Source organism: Macaca fascicularis, chromosome 6, assembly GCF_037993035.2.
Source record: "Macaca fascicularis isolate 582-1 chromosome 6, T2T-MFA8v1.1".
Lineage (NCBI taxonomy): Eukaryota > Metazoa > Chordata > Mammalia > Primates > Cercopithecidae > Macaca > Macaca fascicularis.
Genome location: NC_088380.1, coordinates 118,619,453 through 118,642,032, shown reverse-complemented (window position 1 = coordinate 118,642,032; position 22,580 = coordinate 118,619,453). Strand labels below are relative to the sequence as shown.

Below are 22,580 nucleotides of genomic sequence, written 5' to 3'. Positions count from 1 at the left end.
TTTTTCGCCCAAAGAAGTGATGATTTGCAAGTGTAGCAAATTCTAGAATGTGGAGGTGTCTGGATGAGAATCACTTAGCAAGGAGGAATGTTTGGGAAAAGAGAGGGTAAAGAAACTGGGAAAAGATAGTAACACAGTAATAGCTCTCACGTCTATCCGGCCTTTGATGGGTATTGTGAAGTTTTTGTTTGTTTATTCTGGGTCGGAAAAAGGAAGAAGTTAGTATGAATTTTCATACAAAGGGGTTAGAACAAGACATTCTGAGCTAGAATTGTTATATCGGTGGTTATGGAGATGACTTCTGGAAATAAAGTGGAGTTAACTTCATTTTGGCAAAAGTGTAATTGTGACTCTCCTTTTCCAAGTTGACAGATCAGAATTAGACCATGGACTGAGTTATGGTCCAAGTCTGTGGTCCCTCCCTCTCTCCTTTCTAAGAACCTCTGCTCTGAGGGATACTTAAGTTGCCTCTTAACTGATTATTTAAGCCATTGAATTGAGAAGTGACCAGTGGGGTGGTAGGGGAGCTTAAAAAAAAGAGTGTGAAAGTCGTACCTGATTTGAGTAGCTCTGAATTCCTGGTCTGCCTTGGTTGTGACCTGTAGCTTGTCATTCAGCATTCTCAGCTTTCATCCCTTTATCCATAAAATTAAAGAATTGGGTATGTAAGCTTTAAAGATTCCTCCTCTTTCTAAAATTCTTTTATTCTCTCTGACTTACCTGCCCACAGAGTTAGAAGGACCAAATATGAAAAATAGATACAATGGAATTTTAGAAAGTTGTTTGAAAAAAGTATATGGTTTTTACCACTTCAAAAGTCTTGCAAAGTTGTGAAAAAGATTTTCCCAGATTATAAAATGTAGTTTTGTCATTGGAAATACACAGTACTTTTTGTCTTCGGAAAAACCTTCTAGCCAATTCTTTAAAACATCTTAGGCTGGGCACGGTGGCTCACACCTGTAATCCCAGCACTTTGGGAGGCTGAGGCGGGTGGATCACGAGGTCAGGAGTTCAAGCCCAGCCTGGCCAACATGGTGAAACCCCGTCTCTACTAAAAATACAAAAATTAGCCAGACACAGTGGCAGGTGCCTGTAATCTCAGCTACTCAGGAGGCTGAGGCAAAAGAGTCGCTTGAACCTGGGAGGTGGAGGTTGCAGTGAGCTGAGATCGCACCACTGTACTCCAGTCTGGGTGACAGAGTAAGACGCCGTCTCAAAAGAAAAGAGTTAAAGTTCAAATGAAACTGTTATTGACAAATTGAATAAAACTAATTTTAATCTTGGTTCTAATACAGTTTAAAAAATATTTTTAGTCCAAATAGACCAGAGGAATATGAGATTTGGTCTCTTTGGTTAACTCATAGTTAAAAGGTGCTGTCTTTCTGGGTAAAAATAAAAAGAAGGCATTCTTTCTTAGAAAGGTTTTGCATAGCTTTGTCTCTGCCTTGGAGTTGTGTGTGAACACAACCTTAGACTAGTCCTTTCTTGAACCTGCCTGTTCTTTTGGAAGTCAGCAGTGGGAACTGGCTCTACCTTGGCAGTCATTTGTTGTTGCAATTCCTGATTTTACTAACACATTGGGCAAATTTACATGTTTTCTTACCTCACCTCTTCTTCACAGGTTGGGGCTGGAGGGTGTGTCTGTCAGCGGTTTGGGATTCTGTTTTGGGGATAGATATTCCTGAGTAGATTGTGTCTGAGGATTCCACATCTTTGCTTTACTATCAGAATTCATTTATCTGAGGTGATGGTTTCTATACCAGTATTTTCTTCAGACTTTGAAAACTCTGGGATTCATTTTTTATGGCTCTGTTTGGCCATAAATTACTTATTACTTATTGATATCAATGTTAAAGATTTTGGGGGTTTTCAGAGTTCAGGGTTATTTTGGTAGGTATAGGGAGAGATAGGTGAGGTAAAGAAGAAAGAAACTACTTCTGGCCAGGCACGGTCGCTTATTCCTATAATCCCAGCACTTTGGGAGGCCGAGGCAGGCAGATCACCTGAGGTCAGGAGTTCAAGACCAGCCTGGCCAACATGACGAAATCCTGTCTCTACTAAAAATACAAAAGCTAGCTGGGCGTGGTTGGTGTGTACCTGTAGTCCCAGCTACTTGGGAGACTGAGGCACAAGAATCGCTTGAACCCGGGAGGCAGCGGTTGCAAACCGAGATTGCGCCAGTGCTCTCCAGCCTGGGAGACAGAGTGAGTGAGACTCCGTCTCAAAAACAGAAAGAAAGAAACTACTTCCACTTGTGGAGCAGGTGCCCTCCTTGGCCCTTGGAACGCTGGCACTGTGCTGGTCTCTGGAGCAGGAGTCCAGAAGGGGCGGAGGAACAGCCCTCTGTAACAGTGGACTTGCTACTCTCTTCTCTCTTGGGGTAAGAATGGGGCCTCTGAGGAAACCGCCCAGATTCCTTCTCCAGAGAAGATGACATGGAGTCCAGAAGATGAGTCACTTAGCTGGGGACAACCAAGCCTTTTGGGGCTGCATTACGGTCCAGGTACCAGCTACAGCTTTGAACAGAAAAGCTGGTTTGCAGAGAAAGAAGAATGGAGTTGACTCACTGAGAATCACACAGCTTTGAGAAGAGAGGGGAAGGGAGGCTTAGTAGCTGTGAATTCAAGTCTGTGAAATCCTGTTGTGCATTTACCATGAATTTCTTTCTAATTTGAGCTGATTTCCTTGCATGAAAACAGTGGATAACATTACTGGGTATAACCCTTTCAGTATCCCCCTGAGGAAGATGGTTGGTAGTCTGATCTTATGAGGAAACTGAGGCTCAGAAACATTAAGTACTTGTTTGAGACTACACAGGCAGTAAGCGCAGAGCCAGGATCCTAACCCAGGTCTTTGGGATACTACGGTACATGCTTGGAAAGTAAATGGAAGATAAAAAAGGTGAAAGGTCTGGAGTGATTTGAAAATATACACCCTCTGTTTTTTTCCCCTATGTGTGATTTCTTCAGTAGATTTAACTTGTTTTCAGCAGATATTCTTGAGAAGACCACACATTCTGCTCATTAATAGAGTCAGAGTCAGCCTGCTTTTACTTTAAGCCATTTTTAAAAGAAAATGTTTAAGTTATTTGGGGCATCTTACCTAGCCAAGAGAGAGAGGGAAAGGCGGTAACTGTTAATTGCAAGGAGCATTAGGTAGGTCATATAGTCAGGTGTATGTTCAAGGCTGTTAGCCTTTGTTGGCATCCTTTTCTATTCTGACTTGAAACTTAGGCTTCTTTTCCATCTGTAAAAGATTTATTAATATATGGCAAGTCTGGTTAGATTTTCTCTAAAAAGTTAACGTTTTCAGTCTTCTTGGGAGTGTTTAGCATTCCAAACATAGCTACGAAAATCAGAAAAGCAAGCAAAACGAAAGGCCTATTATATATTCAAGTTAAAATCACAGCTTTAGTGAGTTACCATAAATGACACCTTTTTTCTTTTCCTCCTTATTCAACAAGAATTTATTGGGCACCTCTTGGCATAAGACCCTGTTTTATAGAGCACAGAAAATGGAATAAAGCTTGGCCCCTAATCTGTAGGCGCTAAGTCATATACAAATAACACAGCAGTCGGTTATTTAGCACTTACTAAATTCCAAACACAGTGCTAAAGGCTTTATATAAATTGTGTAATTTAATCCAGCTGTGCATTATATAAGTGGTGGTGTTTCCATTTTACACATGAGAAAACTGTGGCCCAGAGTAGTTCAATAACTTGGCCAAGATCACAGGATCAATTTACAATGGGTAAATTGACAGAGCTGAGAAATAAATCTAAGTTTGTTGGACTTTCAACCTTGTGCACTTAACCAACTGCTTTGCAAGACTAGAGAAGCAATGCTGGAATGTAGGCAGGACATATCAAGTGGTATAGAGTGGAGCACTGACAGAGTTGTAAGTGTCCAGAAGGATAATTTGCTTATGGCTAGAAGCAGTCCATGGTGCTATTGCAAAAGAAGAGGGTTTTAATGTACAGGTGAATTAAGGCAGTAGATTTCAGGCTGGTGTGTGCAACTTCTAGGGTGGGTTGTGTAGGGGAGAAAAAGTAGTAACTTTTCCTCACTTATCACTAAGTTCATGGATGAGGTCTCTATAACAAAAGATTAACAAGAGAAAAGTGTATAACTTTGTTTAATATAAGTTTTATGTATATGAGAGCCTTTGGAAATGAAGACACAAAGATGTGAGATCTGTGTATTTTCATGGACAAACAGAAGTATGACTAGAGGACAAAAGAGTGTATTCTAATGGTAATAACCTGGAGGGGGGCTTAGCAAAGATTGTTTGTTTGGATTTTTCTTGGTTTACCTGTGTGATATCCCCTCCCTCTGGGTAAAGCAGGATATCCATCACATCAGGAGGAGAAAGTAGGGAGGTCAGAGAGTGACCTTCTAGGTTTTCGACCTGTTTCAGGAGAAAATGACTGAGGGTTGGGAGATAAGAGGGGCTTTCTTGCTTCTGCTATTTTCTCAAATGCCAAGGTGTTATAGTTTGGGGTAGCATGTCCTGATCTGAGTCAGGTGGGGAGGGCAACACACAGGCTTTCTAAGATGTACGTGGGCACAGGTAGTTTTCATTGAATCAATTTCAAGATTCTCTTTTCTAAAAGCCATATTCCTGTGGTAGTATACATACTGGTTCTTCTCTCCAGCCTGCCCTTGTGCATGGACCTTCTTCCACTTTGCAAAAGAAAAGAGCCCTTTCCTCCATCTGGAATCTATTAGACTGCTTTGTCCATAAACATTGAACCTCCTGGGTTGGTGTTGGGAAGGTAAATGACTCTAATTATCAAGTGACATATACTTTCCTAAGTCATTTTCTCATTTTGACTTGCAACAAAATTGAAGGAGGACCCAGTGGATTTGTCACTTGGTAGAACATTCAGAATAATTTTGGATAATATATCACTGTTAGATAGCTAACTCCTTAGAAGTTCTTTGACACAGTGGTGATATCTTTATAACAGAATACATTACATACACCTCTGTTTATTCTGAAAATGGGTTCACAACATCAAAAATCAAAATAAAAGTAGGAATAGACTTGTTTCTAAACTGTTTCATTCTAGCAAAAAGTAACATTCATAGATGGATTTGATACATGTAATCATTAGGGAAATAAAACGACCTCTTTTTACCTCATTAAAAATTGCTTTCTGGCAGGGGACAGTGGCTGACGCCTGTAATCCCAGCACTTTGGGAGGCCGAGGTGGGTGGATCACTTAAGGTCAGGAGTTCAAGACCAGCCTGGCCAACATGGTGAAACCCCATCTCTACTAAAAATACAAAAATTAGCTGGGTGTGGTGGTGGGCATCTGTAGTCCCAGCTACTTGGGAGGCTGAGACAAGAGAATCACTTGAACTCAGAAGGCAGATGTTGCAGTGAGCCAAGATTGCTCTACTGCACTCCAGCCTGGGCAACAGAGTGAGACTCTGTCTCAAAAAAAAAAATGCTTTCCAATAAAAAATTTACTTTTTATATTTAATAATCTATCAGCATTAGTATGGTATACTAATATACTGCTACTAATTATAATAACTTAGTTCAGAAGAAATTTTTAACACTTACAGCTTTATGTATGGTCATGGGAAGTAAACATTTTATTTCTATATTTAGTTGTAGAGAAGTATGATAAGGTGATAATGAAAACTTTTATATTAGTTCATTCTCACACTGCTATGAAGAAATACCTGAGACTGGGAAATTTATTTTAAAAAGAGGTTTAAAAGACTCACAGTTCCACTTGGCTGGGGAGGCCTCAGGAAACTTAGAATCATGGCAGAAGGCACGTTTTCACAGGGTGGCAGGAGAGAGAATGCGTGCCAGCAGGGGAAATGCCAGATGCTTATAAAACCATCAGATCTTGTGAGAATTCACTCACTATCATGACAACAGCATGGTGGAACCACCCCCATGATTAAGTCACTTCCCACCGGGGATTACAATTCAAGATGAGATTTGAGTGGGGACACAGCCAAACCATGTCAACTTTCAAACACAAAACATACTAGGGATAAATTTTGTAGGTGAAATAGAATTGAAATGCAAATACAAAGAGAAAAAAGAATGTGATGAAATTTATTAACTGCTAAACAACTCGTTTCATATATTTTTAAAATGGATGACACAACGAATTGGTATGGCATTTTATTACATGGGATACATTTTGGGAGTCATGAAACAGTTCTATTTTTTAATGTCAATATTTATACTTCAAATTACATCCTTTGGTACTATTTAAACTTTTGATGAAAAGTTTTAGATATCATTTTGAAACAAGCACAAAGGTTCATTGTTTTTCAAAATTCTTCTAGTGGGCGCTTGCATAAAATAAAATTAAATCACCACAGAGTCCTTGAGATAAGCTCAAACACAGAAGTAGACAAAAAACTTCCCCATTTTGCCTTAGCTAAATAAGCATTTTAAAAACAATCTTGATATACAAGTATGCTTAGTTTATATTTACATTTATTTTATTTACTGTTAAAATTGCATCAAATAAAAACCTCAAAAGTAGTGTTCTAGCACTGTCTCCTCTGAGACAGAACCAGCTTTAGGTTAGGTATGGAACTATCCACCTGCGCTAGACCAAGCAAGCATAAATTGTGGAGCTTGAGAGATGGCTGGAGAATGTTTGGTGTGTGTCAGTAGGCTGTGTGGCCCTGATAGAGGATTGGAGGAGAGGGTACCAGGAGTACCACTAAGAAGGATGTGAGTGATCACTCAACTCTCTTCCCTCAAACTGGTATCACAGGAAGAAAAACTTGATATCCAAGTGAGTTGCGACACCTCTTGATTCCAGCTGACCATTCATAGATAGGTGGTGTTTCTGGGTCCAAGAGGGCTTGAAGGAACAATGTGCACCCTCTGCTGTTGCCACATTTGGCAGTCTTTCCACGCTGGTGTAGATTACAAGTCTTCAGATAGAACTCTCTCATCCTACTCCTTTGAGGGTGTAAGGGAATAAGCAGATGCCTTCCCAGCCTGACAAATCCCTTTCTTGTATTTGAACCTGGCATTCTGACCCACACTGTCTATGACTAACTCCACACCCTGTGTGTGCCTCTCTAGCTCTGGGGGAAGAGTAGAGGACTAAGTGCCTTTATGTGCACTCAGCCCCAAATTATCATTTTGGTAATGACAAAAGGAGAGGGATCCAGGAGAGTACTGGGTCAGGGAAGAGGAAATTGGAAGCAGAACAACTCGGGAGGGGATCTTTCATGCGTAGACATGTTTTCCTAGCATCTTTCTCCTCCACACCCATTCTTTATAATCTGCCCTCCAGCTTTGCAGTTTAGAATGCCTTGTTTGATCTTTCTGTAGCAAAATTGGTGTCTACAAAGTCTATGTATTTCTAGTAAAGAGGCAACTGCTTAAATATCACTCTTGGAACTTTAGAAGACAGAAACATTTTTTGTGTTTTAAGAAATGGGGTCTCTGTCACCAGGCTGGAGTGCAGTGGTGTGATCATGGCTTATTGTAACCTCAAACTCTCGAGCTAAATAATCCTCCTGCCTCAGTCTCCTGAATAACTGGAATGACAGGCACAGGCCACCATGGTTGGCTAATTAAAAAAAATTTTTTTGTAGAGATATGTCTCGCTATGTTGCCCAGGCTGATCTCAAACTCCTGGCCTCAAGCGATACTCCTGCATTGTCTTCCCAAAGTGCTGGAATTACAGGAAATGAGCCACTATATTCAGCCCAGGAATTCTTAAGAAGGAATATGACTGCCTTTTGGGGATGAACCAGGTATTTAAACTTTAAACAATTAGCCATTGGATGCAGAAACATCTTTATTTTCCAAATTATGTGTTTTAAAAAGTATTTTTGCTTTATAGAGTTTAATGAGCATCTGTTTTGCCAAATACAAAATTTTCCAGCTGGATGCGGTGGCTCACGCCTGTAATCCTAGCATTTTGGGAGGCTGAGGCGGGTGGATCACCTGAGGTCAGGAGTTCAAGATCAGCCTGGGCAACATGGTGAAACCTCATCTCTACTAAAATACAAAAATTAGCTGGGCATGATGGTGGGTGCCTGTAATCCCAGCTACTTGGGAGGCTGAGATGGGAGAATTGCTTGAACCCGGGAGACAGTGGTTGCAGTGAGTGGGTGGCTGAGCAAGACTCCGCCTCAAAAAAAAAATTCCATGATGATAGGAAAATTATATAGGGTTTTCTTGAATATTTAGCTATTTGACCATTATTTGTGGTATAGAAAAAGAATGTTTTATTTTGCTAATTTGCCATAATGCCATTTTTTTCCATAGTACCCAGTCTAAAGTTGGTGAAATTAAGGCAAAGTCACTTTGAGCTGTCAGTATGAGAAATAGAGCTAAAATATATTTTCAATTATTGGCCAATTCTTAATTCATAAATATCATATCTTCTGATAAGTTGAACTGGGTTAGGTCTTATAAATCAGATTGTCTTAACTGAAACCTAGTAACTTATTGTGTTGAGACTAGCTATAATCTACTTACTATTTTTCTTAAGCATTTTATACAGTTTTTTTTTTTATGTTTAGGGAAGAAAATAAAATGTGATTGTTAAGTAGGATAAAATTTAACCTGAAAGTTTACAAATTTATATTTGAGAATTTTTAAAAGAAATTATATATCACAACCTTGTTTTACTTGTTAGCCATGTATTCTTTCCCCCATGTATCAGAAGGAGGTATTCTCACTTTCCAAAATACGTTTTTTTTTTTCATTTTAATTTCACACATTCAGCCTTCACTTTAAACATTAAAAAGAATGGCAACATTTAAGTAACATCAAAGATTTGATTTATGTGACAGGTGTCAAATTGAGTTATGAATTTTGTGAGACTCATAATCCTATTTAAATGCAAAGTATTTTTGTAATTGAAAATACGTGTATATTCATCACCAAATCTTGACATCACAGGGATGACTTTTAAGAATTGCCCCCAAATCAAGTAGCTAAATAGATCCTGGGAAAGTTCATTCTGTTTCTGACAGTCACTCTTCCTGAACTGAAGGCAAGGATCACTAAAGATGGAGGTACTCAAGTGTGAACAGAATCTAACCACTCAAAGGACTGGTAGTGGTCTGATGCAGACAGGATGGAAGTATTTGGATATAGTGTATTAAAAATGAACAAATGAAACCCTGGAGCTTTGCACACTGGCATTTCAGTACTGTATATACTACAGAGAATTGTGTGTGCGCATATTAAGCCATGGTGTCTAACAGCCCAGAAACAAATATCACAGGGCGTGAGCTAGATTTGGCTCATTAATAAATGATAGCAGTCCCCTGACTGACATGCTCTTCAAAATACGAGCAGCCTTTTGAAATCGAGCTTTGTCTTTTTAATGTGAACAATATGTAAAATGAATTGGACACTCTTGATTAATTCTAAGTGGCCTCACTAGAGTTAATATTATTTTTACTTGAAGTAAAATGGAGATTTACTTCGAAGCCTCAATAGCCATATGTCAGTAACTGATCTTGATTACAGATCACCTGTGGCTGTGAATTGAAGCAGCATGGAAGACTGCCTTTTAAAACTCTAAGAAGCAGCCCAGTCCTGCAAGGTATATTGCTGCATGTCCTTTTGACATGCATCTCAGGTACCACCACATCTATTAATAGTTTTTGTTTTACTTTTGGTACTTATTAAATAAAGATCATTATCCTGAATTTTCCTCTCTAGTGGCAAAAATGGTAGAAACAAATACATCCTTTCTAATAATAGACATTCATTGAGTACCTACCATGGGTGGTGCACTGTTCTGGCAGCCATGTGGGTGCACAATGATGTATCCCTCATTTTATTACGATTTTGAGGCCTTATTAAAAAAAATTGTTTTACATGTCATAAATATTTTATGAAATGAAACACATAATCTGTGTTTCCAGATATTTTAGGCAGAAAGCAACTGTTTAACTTTATCCAAAAAGTAAAGAATTGCTCCAAATGGGTTGATTTGTGAAGTGCAGGAAAATTGCCCTCTGTGTTTTTTTTCTTTTGTTTTTGTCTTTTAAGATGGAGTCTCACTCTGTCGCCCAGGTTAGAGTGCCGTGGCACAATCTCAGCTCACTGCAAGCTCCGCCTGCCGGGTTCACGCCATTCTCCTGCCTCAGCCTCCTGAGTAGCTGGGACTACAGGCGCCCGCCACCTCGCCCGGCTAATTGTTTTTTGTATTTTTAGTAGAGACGGGGTTTCACTGTGTTAGCCAGGATGGTCTCCATCTCCTGACCTCGTGATCCACCCGCCTCGGCCTCCCAAAGTGCTGGGATTACAGGTGTGAGCCACCACGCCTGGTTGCCCTCTGTGTTTTAATTCTTGAAGTGGGTGGTGGTTTACTGTATAATTATTTGTTAAACTGTTTATATATGTATGTTTTACCCTTTTCTTATGTCTGATATTTAAATGAAAAAGGAGTGGTGGGGGAAAAGATTTATCTAACCTCAAAGTATTTTCTGGAACAGTGCCTGAAATTATCTTGTTATTGGTTATTTTAATTAATATTTGGCCTTTCCTTTTATTCCTCTTCAAAATGGAACTATTCTGTGGCAGGTAATCCATGAAGATGTAAGCCCATTAGTAGGATGGGTTTGTCAGGTCACTTTTCTCTGTAGCCCGATGTAGTCTGAGCTGATGTAGGAGGGATTTGGGAAGGTGGTATGATGAGGGGAGGAAAAGGAAAATTTAGTGGTGCATGTTAACAAAATGGAAAGTCAGTAAACATAAATAATGCATAACCTAAATTTCTCACCTCTGCAGATTTCAATTACCAACATATAACCTAGCTTTACTGAATTGATTAGCTATCTCAAATGGTGGTATGGTAAAATCTTACTAATTTGAACAGTGGTTAAAATATATTATTCTGAAAGTATATTTACTACTTTTAAGTTACATATTTAATGACATAAAACTAAAACATATTGCCCAATGGAAGCATGTGACTATTACATGAATAGATACTTCAGAAGTGCTCCTAGTAAGTTAATGCTTCTAAGTGGTTTTTCCCCATGTAGTCTTCCTAATCAGGCTTTTAAAACCCAGCTTGTCTAGTTCACATTTGTTATAGAGTAGGGGAATACAGATGAAGAGATATTTAGTTCATATAAAAAGACTGTACATGTTGGCTGGGCGCGGTGGCTCATGCCTGTAATCCCAGCACTTTGGGAGGCTGAGGTGATGCGGACAGATAACCTGAGACCAGGAGTTCGAGACCAGCCTGACCAACATGGTGAAACCCCATCTCTACTAAAAATACAAAAATTAGCTGGGCGTGGTGGCTCATGCCTATAATCCCAGCTACTCCTGAGGCTGAGGCAAGGGAATCATTTGAACCCAGGAGGCAGAGGTTGCAGTGAGCCAAGATCATGCCACTGCACTCTAGCCTGGGTAACAGAGCAAGATTCTATCCTAAAAAAAGTAAAAAATAAAATATACTGTACATGTTAACAGTGAACAGTAGTTTACCATTTTGAATATAAAGGAACCATGAATTAAGTCGTTTTACTGACTATACCTTATCTCATCTACAGTGAGTATATGAGAGTTATAGCACTATCATATTAGTAAATTACTGACAGTAGAACAATTTATTTTGAAAAAGTCTGGCTATGCTGGTTGTGAGTGTTTGTGACAAAGAGCACTCACATGATGTTTTTTTCCTGAAATTATTTTGGAAAACCATCCAAATAATGCTTCATCTTAAAAATTATGATTCGGACATTGTGAAAATCCAAATATAGCTTTCTTTAAGCAAATATATAAACATAGTTTGCGATTTTTCTTTTTAAAAATATTCTGTTTTTCTCTCTGTGTTTATTAATTTTTGGATGGAGGGGAAACAGGTGAAGGTGATTAGGCAACCGCACTTTTCCTAAGGTAATTGGTTATTAGACTAAGAAAAAGGTAGTCAGTCTAAAGAGAATAAGGGTCAGAGCAAACCTAGGTCTATTCTTAAGCTAGTTACTCAGGGCCTTGGTTAACAGGATGTTCACCTTTACTCAGCATTTTTCAATTGGTGTTATTGACACTGGGTATTGGTCTGTCTGCTGTGCCCCCCTCCCCCTGCCTAGGAAAACAGCCCTAGGACATGAAGGTCCTTTTCATTTATATTAAATATTAGTAATATCTACTAAGAATACCACCACATTTAAATAAAGCTTATTAAGAACAATTAAAAATACTAATGTCTGGGGCTGGGCACGGTGGCTTACATCTGTAATCCCAGCACTTTGAGGGGCCAAGGTGGGTGGATCACTTGAGGTCAGGAGTTCCAGACCAGCCTGGCCAAGATGGTGAAACCCCATCTCTACTAAAAATACAAAAAAATTAGTGGGCTCAGTGGCATGTGCCTGTAATCCCACTCACTTGGGAGGCTGAGGCAGGAGAATTGCTTGAACCCAGGATGCAGAGGTTGCAGTGAGCTGAGATCATGTCACTGCACTCCAGCATGGGTGACAAAGCAAGACTCTGTCTCGGGGGGGAAAAAAAAAAAAAAAGAAACTAATGGTAGGGCACACCTACTGTGTAGGACCTAAAAGAATTCATCCCTTCTGCCACTGCCCCAGACATGTACTACATGGAGTTCTACCTGTGAGAAGCAACTTCATCCCAAATCTTTGCCTGCAATTTTGAGAATCTGCCCTTGTGATTTTGTTAATGGTCACATGGTTATGGCAAAAGTGACTAAGATGGTGACTGGCCACTGCCGATGTTTGATGGTGCGTGGAGTAGTTCCAGGGAATTAATTGGTTGTGTTCCATTTTTCACACTAGGCAGAATTTACCCTAACATTGTTCTTTTCTTATCCCTGGCTTCTGGATGTTGCTCAGTTATTGGTAGTGGCTCCAGCGTGAGCTTACCTTTTGTGCCACAGGTGTCTTCAGGATCACCTTTTCATTTCAAGATTCCAAAATAGGAACACAATTCAGATATGGAATCCGTGTCAAATGCCTTAGAGTAACAGTTTTTGGAACTCTTATCTGAAACCACCCTTTGTTTTCTCTGTCTAAAGTGTATTTATTAATGTTTATCTTTCCTGATGGGTAGCCAGACATACTTCCCAACTGCTCTGGAGGAAACTTGCCAACTTTAGGGGTGCTCAGGTGCTTCTCTTGTCTTGTCCTCTTGCCTCGCTCTCAGGTGTTCTTCTCATTGAACATCGCTTTCACTTGCCGTTTTTTGTTTTGTTTTGTTTTTGAGACGGAGTCTCACTCTGTAGCCAGGGCTGGAGTGTAGTGGCACAATCTCAGCTCACTACAACCTCCGCCTCCCAGGTCCCAGTTCAAGCAGTTCTCCTGCCTCAGCCTCCTGAGTAGCTGGGATAACAGGCACCTGCCACCATGTCCAGCTAATGTTTATATTTTTTAGTAGAGATGGGGTTTTGCTATGTTGGCCAGGGTGGTCTTGAACTCTTGACCTCGTGATCCACCCACCTCAGCCTCCCAAAGTTCTGGGATTACAGGCATGAGGCACTGCACCCAGCCCACTTGCCCTTTTAAGAGTCCATCTCTTCCAGTTGACTCCTAATCTAGACGGACTCTTGAGCTGCTTGTGGGTGGGCCACAGGTGAAAGTAGTCTGTGGTTTAGAGCTAAGTCTCTGCAGCCAGACTGCCCAGCTTCATAGCTTGCCACACCACTCAGGAGCTGTGGGACCTTGGGAAAGGCCCATTTTTGTTATCTTTTAAAATGAGATAACATTGGTATCTGCTTCATAGGATTATTTTGAGGATTACATGAGTAAATAGATGTGAAGCGCTTGTAACAGCACCTGACATACAGTAAGTACTGAATAAATATTAGTGTTTATTAATATTACAAACTCATCTTCATGACATTCTCGGTAGTTAGTGACCCTTATGCATTGGATTGAAGGATTGTAACTCTTACATACCCCTGCAGGAGTAGCTCTGAGGAAGACACACCTGCATGGCACGTAGACCTAATTGAACAGGGCCTGTGGGCATCTGTGCGTGCTGATTTCCCCTGCTCATTTAAACTGCCTCCTCCTTGAGTGAGGTGCGTGCAACTGGAGAAGAGTTGTTCCCAGAGCCCACACACCTCACTCCTGCAGGCTTATCCATCTCTGCCCTGAGAGTGGAAGTCAGATCTCCTAGAAGGGCCCAGACCCTTCGGTTATGTTTATTTTGATCATGACTTCCAACATTGTGTCTGCTGTGGGCTCCCTCTGCTGGTTCCTCTAGCATGTATGCAAATCTGTGGAATAACAACTTTTAAAAACTCAGTTTCAGGTTTTTAGGAATGTTTGCATGAAGAACACATTTGAAAATGTCTTTTTTTATATGTGAGTGATACAGATCACATGCATATTACTCGTTTTTTGACACCTGCATTATGAGTTAGGATATTTTCAGGTTTGAAGTTTTTTGTTTGGTTTGATTTCAAATGGGGACTGTCATGATATGCTGAGAAACTTGTTCACAATGTAGTCATCAAAACCTGATCATTATGTTTTATATTCTAATATATGGCACTAAATATCTCAGAATATCATTTTAATAGTCTAAAGTGAATGTTATTTTAACATCTAAAGATGTGGAGACTTAGTTTTGAAGTCTGAAAAAAATAGCCTAGACCCCCAGGACATTGTTATGTTGAAGGTTTAGTACACGTTAGAAAATAGTACCTCCAATTTATTGAGTGATTTGTTATTTATTTGGGGTTATAATTTATCAGTAAAATGTGCCACAGTGTCCCTAAAATTGCATTTTAAAATAAGTCTTCTGTTTCTCTGCATTTCCTTATCACTGTTTCCTTTCTCCCTTCCATCTTTCCTTCTCCTCCTCTGCTAGGATCAAACAGCATCAGTAGGATAACTACAAACATGGAAAATGGAGAAAATGAAGGAACAACTAAAATTATTGCACCTTCACCAGTAAAAAGGTCAGTGAAGTTAACTGAAGAAATGTACAATTATATGCAGTCATAAAAATGATCTTTTTTCTGGAGACAAGGTTAAAAATCTTCTAACTTTGATGATTAATGAATACTTTTAATCCATGGGTTCCAGTAAATATTCTCTGGGCCAAATAATACATTAAAATACCAATAAAATATAAAACATCAGGACCTGAATCTCTTATTTGAAGAAAATGCTCTTTTTGTCACAGCAAGGTGAACTGACAGATTATCTGTGGTTTGCATTCTCCGCAGAAAATTGCAAATTTCTTGTGATTTTTAAAATGGCATGATATAATGGACTAACTCAGAGGGACTTGTAAAATAAAGTAGATGATATTCATGTTTAATGTACTGTGTTCATTATAGTGGTGCACTGAACTGTGGCCCTGGAAAGAGGGTTTATGGCATTTAGAGGCATCAGAGCCTCAGAAGTCAGTGATTGCATATGTATGAAGACTTGTCATGGTCCTCTGCATCTGTTTTCCCAGGGGCATTCCCCAGTGGAAAAGCCTTTTCTTAATATATTACATGGATTGTTTCCCTGAGAGCTCAGCCTTGTTTTCTGTTAAGATACTGTTGCAGAGTCATTTTTTCTTATCTCCAGTTATGTTCACGGAACAGCATTATAAACAACAATGAGCAGCTTTCATGAGTTCACTTTCTCTATAGGGGTTGCCCCCCGTACATCATGGGGAAATCCCAGCAGTCAGAGATATGTGACCTGCAAAGACTTCTTAGATCATCTACTTGATCTTTTTTTTTGGTAAATAATTGTGTCTTCATTCAGCTGTATTGTGGCTACTTCGAGGAATACAGTTCATAATTTCTCAGCAAGATAACTTTAACATCTGAAGATTCTCAGAGTTGTAATATTTTACCTAGGGATTTGCCTATGTTTTGTTTAGTTCTAAGACGTTTACCAGTTCTCCTTTTAGGATGACAAGTTCTTTATCATTGCATAACTTTAGTTTACCTTATTTCCCTTCGTCACCCTCATAGCTGTGGATAAACAGAGTCACCTTCATCTGTATGTACAGGGTGTGCTTTTGGTATGTTCAGCATAAGAACAGGAATCTTCCATGAGATTCCAATCCCAAGCGTTTTTAGAATGTCCTGAAGGAGTACAGTCCTCCTTTTAAAAACTTACTTTTTCAACTTTTATTTTAGGTCCAAGGGTACATGTGCCGGTAGGTTTGTCACATGGGTAAATTGTGTATCACTGAGGTTTGGTGTGTGCATGATCCCATCACTCAGGTAGTGAGTACAGTACCTGATAGGTAGTTTTCAACCCTTGCCCTTCTCCTCCACTGGTGGTCCCCAGTGTCTGTTGTTCCCATCTTTATGTCCATGTGTACTCAGTGTTCAGTTCTCACTTATAAGTGAGAACCTGCAGTATCTGGTTTTCTGTTTCTGTGTTAATTCACTTAGGATAATAGCCTCCAGTTGCATCCATGTTGTTGCAAAAGACGTGGTTTCATTCTTTTTTATGGCTGTGTAGTATTCCATGGCATATATGTACCACATTTGCTTTATCCAGTCCACTGTTCATGGTCATCTAGGCTGATTCCATGTCCTTGGTATTGTGAATAGTGCTGCAAGAACATGTGAATGTATGTGTCTTTTTTTTTTTTTTTTTTTGAGATGGAGTCTCGCTTTGTCTCCAGGCTGGAGTGGAGTGGCACCATCTTGGCTCACTGCAACCTCTGCTTCCCAGGTTCAAGCAATTCTCCTACCTCAGCCTCCTGAGTAGCTGGGACTACAGGCGTGTGCCACCACTCCCAGCTAATTTTTGTATTTTTGGTAGAGACAGGGTTTTACCATGTTGGCCAGGATGGTCTCCATTTCTTGATCTTGTGATCCACCTGCCTTGGCATCCCAAAGTGCCGGGATTACAGGTGTGAGCCATCGCACCTGGCCATATATCTTTTTTTGTAGAATGATTTGTTTCCCTTTGAGTATATATCCAGTAATGGGATTGTTGGGTCAAATGGTGGTTCTGTTTTAAGTTCTTTGAGAAATCTCAAAACTGCTTTCCACAGTGGCTGAGCTAATTTACATTCCCACCAACAGTGTATAAGTGTTCCCTTTTTTCCGCAATCTTGCCAGCATCTTTATTTTTTGTCTTTTTGATAATAGCTATTCTGACTGGTGGGAGATGGTGTCTCATTGTGATTTTAATTTGCTTTTTTTGAATGATTAATGAAGGTGAGCATTTTTTCATGTATTTGTTGGCTGCATGTATGTCTTCTTTGGAAAAATGCCTGTTCATGTCCTTTGCCCCTTTTTTAATGTGTTGTTTGTTTCATCTTGTTGAATTGTTGAAGTTCCTTATAGATTCTGGATATTACACCTTTGTCGGATACACAGTTTGTGAATATTTTCTCCTGTTCTGTAGATTGCTTACTCTGTTGATAGTTTCTTTTGTTGTGCAGAAGCCCTTTAAAGTCCCACTTGTCAATTTTTGATTTCGTTGCAATTGGTTTTGGGGACTTAGTTATAAATTTCTTCACCAAGGCTGACGTCCAGAATGATATTTCCTAGGTTTTCTTCTAATATATATTTTCATAGTTTGAGGTCTTACATTTAAGTTCTTAATCTATCTTGAGTGGATATTTGTATATGGTAAAAGGAAGGGGTCCAGTTTCACCCTTCTGCATATACTAGCCATCCCAGCACCATTTAGGGAGTCCTTTTTCTATTGCTTGTTCTAGTTGATTTTGTTGAAAATCAGATGGTTGTAGGTGTGTGACTTTATTTTTGGGTTCTCTATCCTATTGCATCGGTCTTTTTGTCGGTTTTTGTACCATACCATGCTGTTTTTGTTACTGTAGACTTGTAGTATAGTTTGAAGTCAGGTAGTGTGATGCTTCCAGCTTTGTTCTTTTTGCTTAGAATTGCTTTGGCTGTTTGGGCTTTTTTGGAGGGAGGGTTCCATTTTAGAATAGTTCTTTCCTATGAAAAAATGATGTTGGTAGTTTAATAGGAATAGCATTGCATCTGTATATTGCTTTGGGCTGTGTGGCCATGTTAACAATATTTTTCAATCCCCTTTGCAACCACATTCCTGTGATGATACTGGTACTTGAAGCACCACCAAAGTTTTTCTCTCAAGCTTCAGATGAGAAATACCTTAGGGAATTAATGCAATTAACTTGTCACCCAGGATTTTATTATTTAACTTTTGTATACTCTCTCAGTTCCTCTTTTATCTCCCTATTTCTTTTCCAGTCTCCCTTCTCCTTTCCCTTTGCTTTTTCTGATTTATTGATCACATATACTTTCTACTATTGTATTAAATATCTACCATATTTGTTACTTTTCTTCATTTCAAAAGATAAGCTTTTACTTTGGGAATTGAATATGTAGAGGTTTTTAGCCTTTATAAAAATAATAACTTAGCTACTATCTACTAATATTATGGGTTATATGCCTCTGTCAGATACATAATTTTATAGGCTTACATTAATTCCTTCATGGATAGTATACTAGGGTGCAAGTCTGTTTTCTTTCTTTTTTTTTTTTTTAACTACCTTGTCATCTTTCTCTTCTTTGTTGGCAGTTATAAAGTACTCTGCTATGACTGTATCCTAGGACAATTATACAGAGTTAAAAAAAGCCAGGGTTAAAAGTGAATTTGGAGTTAAATAGCTCTACCTTTATCTGAAGCTAAGACTCCTGAGGATGTGAGAGGTCACCCCCCTGCCACCCCCCGCCCCGTGCCTGGAGGATTCTGATTAGTCCCTTCCTCTGTGTCTCCCCATGGATTTCTAAAACAATTTGTTGAGGGTAGAATAACAACTCAGTTACATTTACATTCTTAGGACTGAAAGATGATACTAGGTCAGGAAATAGCGTTTGAAAGTCATTCTGATCTGGAGGGATGAAGCCAAGATATGGCGGAAGCTGGGAAAAGGTCAGTTTGAGTAGCCTGAACCTGCCCAGGGCTGACCGACCTGTGTGGATTCAGACCAGTGCCTGGAGCCAGGGATTCTCTGATCACTGTTTTAAAAAGGGAGCCAGGCTGAAGGTCCTGGGAAGCCCAGGTCCTTCCTCCTTGGCTTTCTTCTTTTCTTGGCTCTGTGGTTCCCCTTGCTCCCTCTCCTGCAGGTGGACTCTAGCGTTTCTTAACAATTGATGGACCTGGCATCTGTTGACTAAAGCAGTAAAACTAGAAAGAAAGAGGGGGAAAGACCCAAAGGTGCTTGCTGGAGACAGATTTTTTAGGCAGCGCCTTCATGTTCTTTTTAGAGTCACAGGTAAAAACAAGCAAATAAGTGTTCACATCTTAACATTCGTTAAAAAAAATTTACTTAACAAGTAAGTATATGAGTTTACTTTTATTTTCTACTTAATTTATTTTTCATACTTTTTTTTTAAATTTAAAGCTTTAAGAAAGCAAAGAATGAAAATAGCCCTGATACCCAAAGAAGCAAATCTCATGCACCGTGGGAAGAAAATGGCCCCCAGAGGTAAAGGGAATCATTGTTTTTATAAAGGAGACAGTAGAAAAGGGGTTAGCACTTGCAGCTCATTGAATAAAGGAATCCAGCTGCTGGGTGGTTGATCACAGCTAGCCGTGGATAAAGTGTGCAGACTGTAAATGAGTGTGACCCAGGGAGAGAGGGGCTGGGAATTCTGAATTGGAAATCTACACTATGTTTTATAACATGAAACTTTTTCCTGGAAAGGCAAAAAGGAAACCTAGGAAATACTATGAAATTGCCTGTAAGGTAGTATGTTTCTGAAAACTCTAAATGACATATTAATAATTTGTCCATTTCATGGTTTTGGTTAAAAACTTAAGTCAAGGGCAGGCGCGGTGGCTCACACCTGTAATGCCAGCACTTTGGGAGGCCGAGGCGGGTGGATCACGAGGTCAGGAGATCAAGACCATCCTGGCTAACACGGTGAAACCCCGTCTCCACTAAAAATACAAAAAATTATTCGGGCGTGGTGGTGGGCACCTGTAGTCCCAGCTACTCGGGAGGCTGAGGCAGGAGAATGGCGTGAACCCGGGAGGCGGAGCTTGCAGTGAGCGGAGATCATGCCACTGCACTCCAGCCTGGGTGACAGAGTGAGACTCTGTCTCAAAAAAAAAAAAAACTTAAGTCAAAAACTATAGCTGATGAATAGTGATGCTGGAAGACCTTTATTCCTAAAAATATGAATATGTCTAGTTTATCTCTGGTCAAACTACCAAACCAGTGACAGACCTGTGTTGTAACTTATGGTTCAAATTCTAACCCTGCCGTGTCCTAGCTACTTTATTTGGGCCACTTAATTAAGTAGTCTATATTTCAATTTTGTTCTGTTTAATAGGTTTAATAATTGTACTTCAGTGCTGAAGGTTGATAAGAAGATTAGCTGAGATAGAATGTAAAGCCTTTAGCTGAGTCAGTGTTTAGAAAGGGGAAAATTCATCATATGTATGAATTGGTACTGTTATTTGTATGTGTTCATTTTTTTACTACTGAAGGCTAATGAGACAAATGGCATTCCTGCAAAATAATGACCTTTATGATTTGATTTGCCAGATCTTACCTCTTTCAATAAATCTTGTCAGCAAAGAGAACCACATGCCCCTGGAGGTACCAGCTGTGCAGTTATGAATGACTCTAGGTCTGGGCTGGGCTCTGTTCCCCCAGGACCTCTCTGGGCTCTTTTTGACCATTTATCTTTCTCTCCAGTGGACTCTACAATTCTCCCAGCGACCGCACTAAGTCACCAAAGTTCCCTTACACACGTCGCCGAAACCCCTCCTGTGGAAGTGACAATGACTCTGTACAGCCTATGAGGAGGAGGTAAGTGGAACACAATCCCTCTGTTAGCAGTTTTCGACAGAAGCATTTTGTCCCAGGCCTGACTTTATAACAGGTGATCCTTATACCAACATTACTGTTTCTCTTTAAAATAACAGGAAGCTTACTCTTTCTGACATAAAATAAGTTAGGAATCCCAAAGTATTTATCTTAAACAGCCAGAGTTTTAGGGAATAATTTCATAAAATATTGGCAGGAACTTGCTTTCTGTATTCTATTTATGACTGATGTGTCTAAAAATAGTATATATAATATATAAAAACATGTATTATATATAGTATATTACATAGTAGAGACAACATGTCTTTTTTTTATTGAAATGGAGTTTCACTCTTGTTGCCTAGGCTGGAGTGCAGTGGCACAATCTTGGCTCACCGCAACTTCCGCCTCCTGGGTTCAAGTGATTCTCCTGCCTCAGCCTCCCGAGTAGCTGGGATTACAGGCATGCGCTGCCACGCCCGACTGATTTTTTTTTGTATTTTTAATAGAGATGGGGTTTCTCCATGTTGGTCAGGCTGGTCTCGAACTCCCGACCTCAGGTGATCCACCCGCTTAGGCCTCCCAAAGTGCTGGGATTACAGGTGTGAGCCACCACGCCCGGCCGAGATAGTATATCTTAATATATAAAACATATTAAGTGTTTCTACCTGAGAAGACAAAACTACACTTAAAGATAAGCCTTCTTAGCTGAGAAATGCCTTTTAAAGCACAGAAAAAAATGAATCCTGTTACATTTTACCTATAAGGTTAGAGTGTTTGAAGGGATTATATTTGTGTGTGTATGCTTAATAAAAAAAGTTCTTAGCTGGAAGTTTTGGACCTGTCTGCAAAGCAGGCTGGCAGTGTGACAGGTGCAAGAGAGGAAGATGTAGAAATGACTTATCAGTGAAATTCTTTTTCACTCCTATGTGGCAGGGACTGTGGTTTACTTTGAGTACCTACATAATTGGCATTGTATAAATGACTTTTTCTTTTACCTTTTGTTGTTTTTTGTGGTTTTTGTTTTTGTTTTTGAGATGGTGTCTCGCTCTGATGCCCAGACGGGAGTGCAGTGGCTTGATCTCAGCTCACTGCAGCCTCTGCCCCCTGGGTTCAAGCGATTCTCCTGCCTCAGCCTCCTGAGTATCTGGGATTACAGGCATGCACCACCAGACCCAGCTAATTGTTGTATTTTTAGTAGAGACGGGGTTTCTCCACGTTGGTCAGGCTGGTCTCGAACTCCTGACCTCATGATCCACCTACCTCAGCCTCCCTAAGTGCTAGGATTATAGGCATGAGTCTCCGTGCCCAGCCTCTTTTTCCTTTTTTTAAAAAAATAAAAATGTGTAAACTAAAGTGGAGATGGGGTCTCACTTGCTATGTTGCCCAGGCTGGTCTTGAATTCCTTGCCTCAAGCAGTCCTCCCACCTCAGTCTCCCAAATTGCTGGGATTACAGGCATGAGTCACTGCACCCAGCCTAAATAACTTTTATGATTACAAGAAGTTCAGTTCATGATGTCAGGTAACCATCAAGACTCTTTTTATGCACACTGCAGGTTTGGAAGCCAAGCCCTTCTTTCCACCTATGCCCTAGTTAATACACACTTGCTGGCCCTTTCCTGCTTGATCCCTTTTGCTTCTGCTAGTTTCCCAGAGTTTTGCCCCCAACTTTCTGAAACCAAGTTCAACTTCACTGAAATTCTTTGATGGTTAAGAAGAGAAGGGTCTATATTACCTTCATGTAGTAGGACTGACATGAGGGGGCTAGATCAGGACCAACAGTGATTAGATAGGATAATAGAGCAATAGTAGGCATTTGTTTGGTGTTGGCCATATTCCAAGTACTGAGTAAAGTGCTTGCTA

At 39.9% G+C, this 22,580-nt stretch overlaps 1 protein-coding gene across 7 annotated transcripts in view; it reads left to right on the top strand.

Annotated features, from left to right (window-relative positions):
* EPB41L4A (erythrocyte membrane protein band 4.1 like 4A) overlaps positions 1 to 22,580 on the top strand; it is a 255,842-nt gene that overhangs the window by 192,054 nt on the left and 41,208 nt on the right. For 5 of the 7 annotated variants that reach the window (XR_010587555.1, XR_012414006.1, XM_045394097.2 and 2 more), the window contains 3 exons: positions 14,810 to 14,900; positions 19,304 to 19,387; positions 20,606 to 20,719. Coding sequence is in view for 5 of the 7 variants with exons in the window: in XM_045394097.2 (XP_045250032.1) it covers positions 14,810 to 14,900; positions 19,304 to 19,387; positions 20,606 to 20,719 (289 nt within the window). In the remaining 2 variants the exon portion in view is untranslated. Of the gene's footprint in view, positions 1 to 9,487; positions 9,601 to 14,809; positions 14,901 to 19,303; positions 19,388 to 20,605; positions 20,720 to 22,580 lie in introns of those variants that run through there. The other 2 variants (XM_073994042.1, XM_073994044.1) reach the window with 2 other exon arrangements.